Genomic DNA, 15,049 nt, shown 5'->3' with positions numbered 1-15,049 from the left:
TGGCAGAAGGCTTGATCTTCCAAAATAATGATGCCCTCTTAGATTAACCTCACGAAACACCCAGTGTTATTTGTGGACAACACACTTCTTATTTCAAAGACCCCAAGAGGCCTACAAGCCATTCTAAATCTATTTCTAGAATTCTGTGTTTACTAGGGCCTAGAATTGGATACAAGCAAGACCAAAGCATGTCTTTTAATACTTATAAATCTATTAAATCAACCCTAATTGTTAACTGTACTTTTTTAGTGCAGGTGTCGGATTTTACTTACTCTGACATGACTTTGTCGCACAATCTTAGATGAAAGACTGAAATGAGAAAACTTACTTTGAAATTACAACATGAGACTGGGGCTATCTTAAAGAAGGCAAAATAGTTAAAATCAATTAGAATAGCCCCTGCGCTTGACGTATAGAAGACTAGGGTGAAAATTGTTGCCTGTATGGCACAGAGCTCTGGGGCCATAAACTGCCCAGTGAGCTAGTAACAGTGGGGAAAAAAAATCCTCAAGCTCTTAACGCATCTTCCATGCAGCTCTCCAACCCTCCCAGTTTTGCAAGATATCAGTCTGTTCCCCATTTCATTCACCATCGAGGCGCGCCCATTATTATTCTGTCACAGTTTGAGGTCAGTACCAGAGCTGTAGCTCTATGAAGCTCCACTCAGACACGTTAAAAGCGGAGAGCTATTTAAGGATTCCATGGCTGTTGTATGTAAAGAAAATGTTTCATGCTATCACTCTTAAGAATCTTTAGGACTCCCCAGAAGACTCCCATTTGAGACCAAGACAAGTAATAAAGGAACGGTGCAGTGAATATTTTTGGGGAGAATTAGTAAAGAATAGTAAACTAGGGAGCCTAGCACACTAATTCCTTGACCATAAGATTGTCCCTCTATATGAACCTTTTATGTCATCCAGGGCTCGCGTCCTACAAAGTTGTATCTAAAGTTCAGATATGGATTTTTGGCCACAAAAGAATTCAGTTAAATGGGCTAATCCCAAGTGCCCTAACACTACCAGCCCTGTCTGCGGCACCGCTGCTGAATTGCTAAGCAATATATTTTTCTGTGTGGCTTATAAAGTTTCAAGGAGGAAATTGATCATTCCCCTCTTTAAATTTATTAGGTATAAGGTCATCGAGTACTGCACTTGGGATACTAAAAACAGGTACACAGGAGTAGATTGTCAAGTTTAGCAAAATATTTGCATGCAGTATGAATAACTAGCAACCAGTGGAAAAAGCGCTAAAAGATAACTCTGGCTTTAAGGTGAGTATTATATTGGGCACAGGACCCATATAGTGCTACACATACTAACTGGGATGCTGCTACCTTAGATCTATATATATTTAAAGCAGAAATATGGTAATGCCGCTTGGAAGGCCTGCCTGTAGAATTTAATACATGAATCACTATGTATAACGAGATTGGGACAGAATTGACTACTATTTTAAATACCTCATGTGCTTGAGAATTTACTTAGACGTTTTTAGCTAAACATGCATGGAGATTCATTTTATCTTTTTGTATGTCCTATGGACTTTGAACTACAATTAACAATAATAATATATAAGTAGTTTGGAGTAGAAGGAAATTTGCGGGCCTACTTGTGTAGCACCCTCTCCAACCACCCACTCTCGACCTGAAGAAAGCTGAACGACATATCAGAAATTGTATACAGTCACTATATTGTTCTAAACCAGGTGTCTCCACCCTTTTTACTAACAGGAGCTACTTAAATTAAACAAAAATCGTCTTGAGCTACTAATATTAATAGTTATATTCATCAGACAAGGTTACATTGGTGGCCACCCTGTGCAAGATTACAAGCCGTGGTCACCTCAGTGCAGGATGGCCATCAGTAATGTAAAACCGGCTTAGTCAGTTTGGAATGCCTCTAAAAGGGTAATACATAACCGCTATAGCTGCAATGGGAAACAATCATCACAACGCAACTTTTACAACGCACTACCATCCCAACGCAAGATCCATCCCAACGCAAGATCCATCCCAACGCAAGATCCATCCCAACGCAAGATCCATTACAACGCAAGCTATTACAAAGCATATTATTATTATTATTATTATTATGTTTCTTATATAGCGCAGGAATCGACCCCCGAAGGGGTATCTCCGCGCTTGCCTTGGGAACCCGTCCTGGCTTTTCCCTGTGAGATAGCCCCTACAGGGCATCCCCAAGGTGAAAGCCAGGCATCCCGCCGCGGGAGGCCGTTGTGGAGATTAAGCAAGCTTAATGCCCAGAGTTGCAGAGTGTGAACCCATGATTAGGTCAGGCACCGACGCAAGAATTATCGAGTCCATGGACATTTGAGCTCAAGACCCTGCCGCGTCAGGAATTGAACCCTGGTCCCGGGTCTGACCTCTGCTTCAGGGTCTGCCTGCTATAACCAGTGAGCCAAACTTCTCCACTTAAATAAGCATGCCATTACAACGCAGATGCTATTACAACACATGCCATTACAACGTTAGTATGTGCAAATACTTAATTAAAATAATAATTATTTTTAAATTAATTTTCTTAAAATAATTATAATTTAATTTATTATAATACATTTGAATATTTTAATTTAATTGTATTTAAATTATATAATTAAAATTAAATTTATTTTAATTAAACCCCCTGGAGTTAGAATAGTAATTTTAACCCCTACACTATCCAGCTCTTACCCTACTATTACACCCCCCCCCCCTGGAGTTAGAATAGTAATTTTAACCCCTACACTATCCAGCTCTTACCCTACAATTACACCCCCCTGGAGTTAGAATAGTAATTTTTACCCTGCAATATCAAACACTTACTCTACTTTTACACCCCCAAGGAGTAAGAATAGTAATTTTTACCCCTTCACTATCCAGCACTTACCCTACTATTACACCCCCCCTGGAGTTAGAATAGTAATTTTTACCCCTACACTATCCACCACTTACCCTACTTTTACACCCCCCTGGATTTAGAATAGTAAATTGAATTTTATTAAATTAAAATTAATTTAAATAAATTATTTTGAAAAATTATAATTAAATTAATAATAATAAAATTATATACTTACCTATACTTACGTTGTAATGGCATGCGTTGTAATAGCATCTGCGTTGTAATGGATCCTGCGTTGTAAAAGTTGCGTTGTGATGGTATGCGTTGTAAATGTCTGCGTTGGAACGTCATAAATTCGCTGCAATATCCCCTGGTACCCAGGAAATATTAGTGATGAGTATCCCAATGCTGCATAGTTTTATTACTCGATTATCCACTTTCAAATATACTTTGGAAACTATGAGCTATGAAAATTTACGCATATTCATATCCGATGCCCACTTTTCACTTTTGGTATACATATATTAATTCAACCAAACAAAAGCTTCTAATTTGGTAGGCTGAGCTGGACACAGAAGAGATACTCACAAGTAGCTGAAGAGCTACCAGGAGCTCACGAGCTACACGTTGGAGAATCCTGTTCTAAATAATGTTCTAATCAATGCATCTCTGAATGAATGGGTTGTATTAAACTAGATGTCCTAGCTTTAAACATATCTTTGCTTTTCTTACGTAGTATTTCTTGTACAATGTATTTATGAGCGATTGACATATACCAAGATGCGGCCATGGGATGGAGTTCACACAAACTAGGCAACTATTTATTACCAATACTCCATAGTTGGCATAAACACCACTGTAGCAGTAGCCTCAGCTGGTGTTTAGCTTTTTTTTTCTTCCCAAGTGAAGCACAGATATCTAGATTAACCATCATATTGGAATGAGTACATGGCTGACCCTGTAATGAGGTTTTTGTTCTCCCTTTCTCCTATCTGTGAATTTTACTTGAATTGAATATTGCCAAATCAGATGCTTTGACTCTAGACATCATAAATAACAATTGTCCTTTGATTTGTTTGATGCACTCAGATGTTTTCTTACACTAATTGTTCCACTCCACGATTACGGCATACTTTGTTGCACTTCGATCCTAGGTCATCAAGCACTCTATTGCCGCATAGAATTATGCCACTATGTATCCATTTGAACTTTATCCATTGCAACCTTTAATGTATTTCTACATATGCAGCCTTTGTCCATTAGAATTTGTACCATTAGGTGATTTTTTAAAACTGGTTTTATTGTTGTACATAATTCGTATCCAGTACATTTATGGCCTTCTGGCCGAAATAACGTTTTATAATAAAAAGGGACTGTAATCCTGCTCTCTGCCCCCGCTCTCCCAATCATCTACCAAATGGCAGCCCTTTTGGTGAGAAGTGCTGCTAAGGAGTCTTACTGAAGACTAATTTCTAAAAGGAGCCCTATTTCCTCTTTCTCCATTTCCATGCCTAGGTTTCCTTCCGCCAGCTTTAGAAATGCCTAGGTAAACAGCTTGTTCACATGACGCGGCCAGGGGCTTCCAAAACGGAACCTGCAGGACTCCATTGCTCTTTTTCACTTATACACACAATGTATGTACCACACAGGCCACATGCGCGCGCACCCGGGCCACATGCGCGCGCACCCGGGCCACATGCGTGCGCACCCGGGCCACATGCGCGCGCACCCGGGCCACATGCGCGCGCACCCGGGCCACATGCGCGCGCACCCGGGCCACATGCGCGCGCACCCGGGCCACATGCGCGCGCACCCGGGCCACATGCGCGCACACCCGGGGCCACATGCGCGCACACACGGGGCCACATGCGCGCACACACGGGGCCACATGCGCGCACACACGGGGCCACATGCGCGCACACACGGGGCCACATGCGCGCACACACGGGGCCACATGCGCGCACACACGGGGCCACATGCGCGCACACACGGGGCCACATGCGCGCACACACGGGGCCACATGCGCGCACACAGGGGGCCACATGCGCGCACACACGGGGCCACATGCGCGCACACACGGGGCCACATGCGCGCACACACGGGGCCACATGCGCGCGCACACACAGACCATATGCGCACACACAGGCCACACACTCAATTTGGGGTATGTATTGGTTATTATGTTGGTAATATGTTGACAAAGCACAAGGGGGATGCTGAGTGAGTATGGTAAGTTAATGAGTAAGTTTTGGTGCAATTTTGTAAACCATGGGGAAGCAGCCTTTTCTCCACACACACTCACACACACTGTTAGTACTAGGATCTGAGTTGGTGCATGTAAGCCGAGCTTTACATGTCAGTAGGCTTCCAGTTCAGTGACTGAAATTAAAAGGTCTCGCCAAAACTACTGATTCACAAAACACGGTTTCCATCATTGCTCTACATGCTAAACCCATGGCTGGGACAGTAGTCATCTGTCAGTTAAATAAAGGCGTGCTTGGTGCTCCCTGACAAGTGACAAAAACCGGTTCAGGAAATCACTCGTGTCACAGGACCGGCCTAGACTTTAGTGCAGACATTAGTTTAGTATGAGTCTGGGGCCAAAATCAAATAGGCATTTGCAATGTAATGTGTCTTGCATTACTGAAAGTTTGAGCTATTGGCGTCGCTAAAAATAATGCGCTGCCAATAGCTCAAACTTTCAGTAATGCGTTACCTACTGCATTGCAAATGCCTTTTCTTTTATTTATTGACTTTTGAAGCAATCGCTGCACCCTCGCTTAGCTTTAGAAGTTAAAGTGCGGTTGCCTCGATTGCACCAAAAGTAAAGGCTTCCAGCTGAGTTTGGCGAACCGCAAATATGAAAATCTGAGGTGTGCTGCGCTGGTTAAGAAAAAAAAGCGTTGGGGGGACAGCGCGTCGTGCCTGGCACAGCAGGCAGGAGAAAGTTCTTTAAGAAAACAGTGCTCACAGGCTGTAATTAAAACATATAGAGTAACACATGTAACCGGGGTAGTCCTCATGGGAGGTTACAATGGGAGAAACGGAAGTACTAAGGAGTGACTACTAAGCATATTGACAAATCAAAAGCCATCATTTACAAAGGACAGTAACAGGAGCCATTTGAAAAGATGGGCGGAAATTAAAATCCATACTTCAGTACAGCATGTCTCTAAGAGACAGCGCAAGCGCTGCCTAGGCGAGACCTAAAACAAGGTTGCCAGATGCTGTCAGATACTCTGACATTGGGACATGCCTATATGTAGGGGATATTCCAGTCGCAACAGTTAATTTAATATAGTCGTCTGGCATTACATACCCAGGTCTGCAAGCCAAATTCATTAGTATGTGCCTTAGACCCCAGGCGAGGGGAAAATGGGGTTCAGTCCAGTTAGTGTGAAATACTGATAACTCTGCAAACTTGTCCAGGACCTGTGACCTGCATTGGATAGACGCTCTGGAACACCAGTGAGACAGTATGCAACTTGGTCCCTATTAATGTTTCATCTTTACACTTCATGTCCTATTTATTTATTTATAATAGGTAACTGAAGCACTCAAACAACCGGCTATCACAGAGGGTCTAATCCTACAGCGAGATAGTTATTGAAACACAGTTCAGTTAGCTTGCGTGCTAAAGCATTTGTTGAGGAGATGGCGTTTCAGGTCTCTTTTGAAGCAGGAGAAGGAAGGTTTGCATCTTGGATCCCTAGTTAGTGTGTTCCATTTGCTGACTGCATTTCCAGAAAAGAGTCTTGTTTGATTTCTTTTTTAGTTTGGGAGGTATGAGAAGTGAGTTGGAGCTCCTCAGAGTTGTGGTTCTTCCTGCTTTTATGTTTGTTGTCAAGATATTGCGTGATGGGCTTTGTGGGTGATGTAGGCAGTCTTATAAATGCGTCTTCCTTTGATGGGAAGCCAGTTGAGGGACTTGAGGGCTGATGTGATGTGTTCATATTATATTTATATTAAAATACATGGGAGCCTATAACCTGTGTGAAAGCCTATCTCAATGTTCATCATTACAGGTGACTTGTGATGTCTCTAGTCCCCTGTAATAGAAATGAAGTTGCTGCTCAGCTGTAGTAATATATAATATATATTTTCACTAAAGAAACAAAGGTTACAAGGATGTTGTAGTTAGGCTCACGTTATACTCGTAGTAACTATAGAAATTCAGCAATTAAAGTTACCTGAGGTGACTATAACCTACTCCCCGCAATTCACTGCTTATGACATTCCATCACTCATGACATGGTAGATGACATCACTCATGACATCTCAAATGACATCACTCATGACATCATCCAGTGATTGAAAGTGTTTTTTTAAAAGTTTGAGTGTTAAAAATATATACCAAGGTACCACTGAAGTTAAATTAGTATAGTTTGTGTACTACTGAGTGATACTATTTCTAACATATATAATGTTATGAGTGGCTATGTTACTGTATCTGTATGTGAATGGCTGTATGGGTGTGTGAAGGGCTGTAAAGATGAATAAGTGGCTTTGTGAGTAACTATGGGTAAGTGGATGTGAATGGCTGTATTGATGACCGAGTGGCTGTGTGAGTGCCTTTATTGGTGAGCGGGTGTGTGTCGGTATATGGGTGAGTGAATGCGTGCATGAGTAGATGTAGTGGTGAGTGAGTGGGTGTGTGAGTAGATGTAGTGGTGGGTGAGTGGTGTTTCAGTGGCTGTGTAGGTCTGTGAGCGAGTGTGAGTGGCTGTATCAGTGACTCTGGCTGTGTGAGTGGGGCTATGGGTGAGTAGCTGGGTGTGTAAGTTGGGTGTATGGATGAGTGATAGGCTGTTTGAGGGGGGTGTGGGCAAGTGAGTGGATGTGAGTAGTTTTATTGCACAACCATTGTCAATCAATTGGAACATTTGTAAAGTGCACTACTTGCCCGCGAGGGTCTCAAAGCGCTGGGGGGGTCGGAGGGGAAGTGCTGTTACTGCTCGCAAAGCCAGGTCTTGAGTCTTCTGAAGGTTAGCAGGTCCTGGGTCTGCTGTAGGGGAATGGGGAGGGTGTTCCAGGTCTTGGCAGCGAGGTGGGAGAAAGATCTGCTGTTGGAGGTTGCTCTTCGGATGCGGGGGACTTGGCGGGGTCGTCGGAGCGGAGCTGGTGGTTTGGGGTGTAGAAGCTGAGTCGTCTGTTAAGGTATGCTGGTCTGATGTTGTGGAGTGCCTTGTGTGTGGTTAAGGAGCTTAAAGGTGATCCTCTTGTTGGCGGGGAGCCAGTGCAGGCCTCTCAGGTGGGGTGTGATGTGGCTGCGGCGAGAGATGTCGAGTATCGGGCGTGCAGAGGCGTTCTGAATGCGTTGAAGTAGTTTCCGTAGTTTGGCCAAGGCTCTTGCGTAGAGGGCGTTTCCGTAGTTCAACCTGCTGCAGATGAGGGCCTAGGTGACTGTTCTTCTTGTTTCGGTGGGGATCCACCTGTAGATCTTGCGGAGGGTGTTGAAGCAGGAGGATGATTCAGAAAAGGGGGTGGTGATGAACAGAGTGTCTGAATTAAGCAGACCACTCTTACCCAGTCCAAAGATCAGGGCTTGATCCATCACCGTTTTTTAGCTCACTGCACCATCCCAGCTCAGAACTTGGCTATATGCAAATTAGTCTGACCCTGGCCCAGTGCATCATGGGAACAGGGCAGACCAAACTACCAAGCCAATTCTTATACTGGGAAGGAAACAAGCTACCGGGGACCGGTTTCTGGCATTTCAGCCGTCTTCGGCCCGGCTTGCTTGAATCCTGATGGTGCAATGAGCAAGGGACTCACATCTGAGTATACCCTTCCACGCTTATGGTGGACAAAAATGATTCAGAAAAGGGGGTGGTCTGCCCTGTTCCCATGATGCACTGGGCCAGGGACAGACTGATTTGCATATAGCCAGGTTCTGAGCTGGGATGGTGCAGTGAGATAAATAACGGTGATGGATCAAGCCCTGATCTTTGGAATGGGTAAGAGTGGTCTGCTTAATTCAGACACTCTGTTCATCACCACCCCCTTTTTGAATCAAAGCAGGAGGATGAGGCTGCGTTGACCTGCTTTGTCATGGAGAGGGTAGAGTCGAGGATGAACCCTAGGCTGCGTGCGTGGCCGATGGGTGTTGGAGCTGTTCCCAGTGCTGTCGGCCACCCGAAGTCGTCCCAGGCCAAAGGGGTGGATCCGAGGATGAGGACTTCCGTCTTGTCAGAGTTTAGCTTCAGTTGGCTGTTCTTCTTCCACTGGGCGACAGCTTTCATTCCTTCTGTATCGGTATGAATGGCTGTATAGGTGAGTGAGCAGGCGTGTGAGGTCTTATATGGATGTGTGAACGGGTATGTAAGTGGTTGTGTGGGTGAAAGACTGGGTGGGAGTGGCTGGATGGGTGAATATAGGGGAGTAGCTGTGTAGGTGAGTGTATGGATGGCTGTGTGAATAGGTGTATGGGTGAATGACTGGGTGTGTAAATCGGTGTATGGGTGTGAGTGGCTGTTTAAGTGGGGGTGTGGGCAAGTGAGTTTGTGTGATTAGTTGTATTGCACATCCAGTGTCTTCATTAGTGGCTGTATAGGTGAGTGAGCAGGCATGGGAGGTCTTGTCCGGATGTGTGAACAGGTATTGAAGTGGTTGTGTGGGTGGCTCGTAGTGGCTTTATTGGAGAGCGACTGGGTGTGTGAGTGGTTTTATGGGTAGGTCAGTGGGTGTATGAGAGGTTGTCAGGGTGTGAGTGGGTGTGCCGGGGTGTGCGTGGGTCTGTGGATGATGCGATCAGCAATATCACGGAGGATGTCACAGGTGATGTAGTATGTGAGGTCATAAGCAGTGTATTACGGTGGCCTAACTTAGTTAGCTCTGGTAACTATAACGGCTGAATTTTTGTGGTTTGTATGAATGAAATTTGAGCCAAACTATAATGCCCTAGTAACTTTTGTGGGGTTTTCTGTGAATTTTTAAGGTTTTTAAAATTCTAGTTTTTAAGTATAATCGGGTACATGGAATTATTTGATTGTGTGGCTGTTGCGATTTTTGCATATTTAAAGATTTTCCGCATTTGCCACAATGCATCATCTGCCGCATAACGTGCAGATTTTAACACAAAAATGTTGTTTCTATCTCAAATGGTTAAAAAGTTACTACACGTGCAGCAAAATGCTTTGCAGCGCAGTGGAAGGTCCCTTGTAAAGGTTGATTAGTTAAAGTTGTGTTGCTTTTTGCTATATTTGGATGTTAAACTGGTACTAATGAGGTACGACCAATGACCAGACAATGTTAAGTTTGAAAATCACAAAATAATTAAGTAATACAGTCAAAATGTACTTCGTAATTTGAATTTTCTTTCCACGTAACTTACTCAACCATGTCGCATAATTTGGCCCTCCTCTGCTGCATAATTTTAATGGCTCTTACTTGAATGTCCCAGAAATCTTTAGCTGATTTAAGTGAATGTCTAAGATTTTTTAAATTTTATTTCCTTACTGTAACTTTTGTGAGTGAGTGTAGGAGTATCAGTGGGTATGTGAGTGAGTGAGTGCATGAGTGTCTCAATGGGTGTGTGAGTGGGTGCATGACTATCACAGTGAGTGTCTCAGTGGGTTTGTTGGTGGTTGTGAGTGTCTCAGTGGGTTTGCGAGTGCCTTCATGAGTGTGAGTCAGTCTGAGTGGGTGCATTCGTCTGAGTGGCTGGATGAATGTGAATTTGGTTTCTGAATGGTTGTGTGAGTGGCTGTATGGATCTGTGAGTGGGTGCATGAGCGTCTCAGTGAGTGGTTGAGTGTGTCTGAGTGGGTCTGTAACTGCGTGTTTCAGTGTCTGAATGGGTCGGTCAGTGAGGGTGAGAGTGCCTGAGTGTGTGAATAGGTGTCTTAAGTGTCTGTGTGGATGTGTAGGTAGCTGAGTGAGTGACTCAGCCACAAAGGAACTGCACCTGCCCTTTTATCCAACAAAAGTTCACAGTTTTACACAAAATAGCTCCCCAAGTGGAGTACTTTCTGCTAGTTAATTACTAAGTGCTACCTCCTTGGGTAAATGTGGAGTACTCATTCTACACTACAGCTGCATGATGGAACATTGGGAAATGGCACCAACGATCTTGTGTGCGTTTTGGCAATGGGATTGTTCTTCATACGTATTTATCTAGAAATGTGATTACATGAATCCACCTATAGAGAAGACATCAAGACAAGAAAAGAGATAAATCTCATCCAAAGAAAGATCTTTCCTCTTAACTATATGAAGTAAGGACTTCTTTGTTTGGTGGAGATGCCCTCATGTTCCACAGCGTCAAAAACGCACCACCACATTAGTCGGGAAATGCATTGAGGGGGGGCACCTGTTAAATTGTCCCTCATCCTGGTGAAAGGCAGGAAGACCTTTGCATAATACTAAAGTGGGTGGGGCCATACAGGCAAAGTAATTTGCACATTTATATGCGCTTAGTGATTTCAAGGGAGAACAATGGACTCTGCTCTCAACAAGAGAGGACAAGAAAGAACCCCTTTGTCACAGTCCCATTCAGATTGCGCTCCAATAGATCAACTAAGGAGTCGCCTACACAAAGGATTTCAGTTTGTTTTTTCATTACGGAATTGCTGAAAAATACCCTTGCTTTGCCTTTGCCAAGCCCAGGAGTTAGGATCATTTGTCCTTTAAAGAAGTGGAGCTTCAACTGGAGTACCTGCTGTGTATATATGGCGCCTCCAGTTGAGGTTTAATTTCTGTTAAATACGCATTGGGGCCAAAACGGCCCTGCCAAAACTAAAATAGGGGAGGGGTGGGATGCAGTGGCCGCTTTTGGTCCCAGGGTCCGGTCAAGATTTAATGTGGAGATGTGCATGGCCCTCCACTCCCCTGGCCAAATTTGGACCTGGGGCCCCAACCCCCGGGGTCTGGTCTTATTGGAATGGGGCCTTGCGGCCCCCTCCCCAGGGCCCGGCCATATGTCCCTGGGTGTCCAAGGGTGATATATGACCCCAGGAGGAATGCGACGTGCCCCCCCTCCTTTGTTTTATACGTTTGGCGAGGTGGTGGTTCCCAGGGCCGGGGACAAGCAGGGCGGGGCGAGAAGAGGGCTGGTCTGTGCTCACTCCTATTTTCATTTCATTTTTAATAATCACCCCCCCCCGGGGATGTGGTGGTGGTGGCGCCCCCGGGTTCTGGGAGGTTCCACATGCCCCCCCAACAATATTTTAGCAATAGACCCTAGAAGATGGTTTTCCCTGGTGTCTAGGGGTGGTGGAGTCCACATGGCCCCACTAAATATGAACAATACCCCATGCAGGTGGCTATCCCAGGGTAAATAATAAGCCCATGGGGGTGGCATGCACCCCCTCCTTTATTTTTTATTGCTGCATGCCCCTGGCCCACCTGAGAGCTACATTTTTAACAAGCACAAACATTTTACAGTGAATTAAAAAAAACATTGCTCATTTGCCCTGGCAAGACCACGGCTATGCATGGGGTTATGGTATTCATACCCTGCCCCCTCCCCTTTTTTAGGGCACTTTTGTTTTGGGACTTGACTGAAGCAGGGTCCCCCATGATGACTCTCAACACTTCCTTGTTGAAGTGTTGGCAGCCAGTCAGAGCTCTGCAGATCTCTGCACAAGCTCGTTATTATTCTCAAAGTAGTCACAGTCGTAGATATACAAATTTGGATCTCCTTTAATATCTTACAAACTACTGAACGGATTCATACCAAATAACAAAAAAAGCACACTCTGTGGACCATAAGCTAGCTTCGTGCCAAATTTGGTGCAATTTCATCCAGCGGTTTGGGTTGCGGGCGTGTCGAAGTCTATGGGAAACTCACTTGTTTTTGACATGTGTATAGAGGGTCGGAGACATGTTTGGGATGGAATCTCCCCATGTGGTCAGAAATGCAGATACGTTTTTTTACTGGAACCTTTTTCTAATAGCCTATTTTGTGACTTTCCTAGATAGTCTTTGCCTGTATGTCTCGTCTATGAATTTGTCTACGGATGCATGCAGCTCTTTGTGTGCGTTTGCTTTTTGATGTCTTTTCTGAGTTCCTGGTTGGGCACCAATCCATGATCCAGATCAGCTATTAACATAGGAACGCTACCAGATTTCTGTATGCTTATGGCAGTTCTGGCCTTGCGCCATTCATTATCACACATTTACCTCTTGTAACATTTTCAAATCTGCCCCCCACCATACCCACCCCCACTCAAGCTTTAATCTTTTTCAATAATCCTACCTGAAGGAAGAAAGTTTTTATGTGCTTTTACGTTATTATGTACCGTTTTTAAATACTTATTAAACATGCTGGTGTATTTTCTATAGGATGTTTTGTTTTGGAGTGTTCGCACCATATCTTAACTGTTTATTTATTTATTAGGTGAAAAATGTAGCAGATGATCCGGAACCAGTACCCCCGAATTCTGAATATGGTTATCCAGTCAATGGTTCTGTTCAGAATTACAAAAACACCGATGGGGTTATGTCTTATCCCAGTCCCTACAAATCACAGCCGTAAGTAACTAATTTTTCCATTTGAGTAGAACGATAACCAAACGTAATTCATGCACGTCTGCAATTGGTCCCTAGAGAAGCGATTTTGAATGCATTTAGTAAACGTATTCTATAAACGCAATTATTTTTGGTCAAATCCTAGTCTTTCCACTTGAAATCTAAATGGAGGTATAAAATATTTATAACTGAATCCATGGAAGAACAAAATCAATAATTCATGTTTAGAGCTCGCCTGAGGCAGCTCATTCGCGCTGTCTTTTCAAGATTTTTTGTATCTTAACCACATGCGTGCGGGGGTTATTTTTGAGCTACGCGGCTTTTTTCGGAAAGCCGCGTTACATGACTAGCTCAGCTCGTCATCCGCACACGACCACCGTGGCTGATGACGAGCTGAGCTCATCATCAGCATCGAAGGGGTTAAACAAACATTAAAAGGTATTAAAGTTCATCCTTTTCTTGCCATTTGTTATTGGTCATTCTCAAATCTTTGGTTTTCTTTGATCATCGGCTCCGGCTTAATTTTGCTGGTCGATCTTGTTACAGATGACTTTGGGAGGATTTGAGTTTCACTTATTTAGATTCAAAACACACACACAGTAGGATTTTGGGTTCTATCCATGAACTTGCACACTTACGAGCGTGGTCACACTTAAAGACTCATAGGATTTTGGGTTTCATCTATGTACACACACATGCGCACATACACACACGCACACACTTAGACGCGCGGTCACACTTAAGCGCACCTTAGCCCTTTTGAGCGCCCTTTCTCGTGCGGGCTCTCTCGCGCTCTCTCTCTGACTCTCTCTCGCACGCTTTCCGCTTTCTCGAAATGCACTTTGACTCGCCAGTTGTAACATAGGCCAAACTTGGAGGCTTAACTCAGCCAAAGGTAGGAAGGGGGGTGAAACAGGCATCAGTGTGGTCAATTGCAATTCATCAAGATCACATCAGGACCAAACATGGTGATTGGTAATTAGGTTTATTAATTAAAATCACGATAAAAAAATGAAAAACAAAGCCTGAATTGTAGTGCCCAAATACACCTTAATTGTTGTACATTAAGGTGAGTGGAAGCCTCCTAGTGAACTGTAAGTCGCATGTGGTGAGATTTTGTACTGTTTGAGAAAAAAGTTCTTAAAATGTATTGCAAAATTTTTCAACGTGGAACGATCAGGGATGCTAAAGAGTTTGTGCTGCAAGTGAATGTGGAAGCAGGTGCTTGCAATGAAGAGTGTGACCAGAGTCAAAGTCCCATTGGCTATAATGCAAACAGGCAACTCTTTCTTTCACTTGAGTTGTAAGAGTACTAAATGGTTAGCAGGGTGGTCCACAAAACCCTAATCCCTGGTACCAATGCACCTGCTGAATTAATTGTAGCTATACCTCTCAAGTTGGGATGTCACTTATGACTTTAAACAATTTAACTTTGCCCCAGTCCCTGTAACGGAGCTCAAAAAGTAACAAAGTTCTGAGCGGAATATATTCACTGCCTGCATATTGAGTGGACTTACTGCTACTGGGCTATCAAAGTCTTCTAGTCTCGTCTTCCGACGACCAAGTCCCTCAGAACAGAATTGGTGTAACCCCAGGGCAGCACGTACAAATGAGCCTTGGATAAAGTGGTCATTCCTTAATATCTTCCAAGTGGTCGTACTGTACAATCTACAATCTAACTTTAAGCCCAGGTGTTCCCAGAGACCTTTTTAGTTTCATATATTTTGAGTAATGTTCATTTA

At 43.9% G+C, this 15,049-nt stretch overlaps 1 protein-coding gene across 1 annotated transcript in view; it reads left to right on the top strand.

The window, feature by feature from the left end:
• The window catches only part of OCLN (occludin), a 183,502-nt gene that overhangs the window by 89,597 nt on the left and 78,856 nt on the right, over positions 1 to 15,049 (top strand). The window contains exon 5 of the mRNA XM_086960820.1: positions 13,177 to 13,310. Within this exon, the coding sequence (XP_086816946.1) occupies positions 13,177 to 13,310 (134 nt within the window). The remainder of the gene's footprint in view (positions 1 to 13,176; positions 13,311 to 15,049) is intronic.

Source organism: Lissotriton vulgaris, chromosome 3_1 (genome assembly GCF_964263255.1).
Source record: "Lissotriton vulgaris chromosome 3_1, aLisVul1.2, whole genome shotgun sequence".
Taxonomy (NCBI): Eukaryota; Metazoa; Chordata; class Amphibia; order Caudata; family Salamandridae; genus Lissotriton; species Lissotriton vulgaris.
The sequence above is the reverse complement of the archived record's forward strand: the minus strand, read 5'-3'. Positions and strand labels throughout refer to the sequence as shown.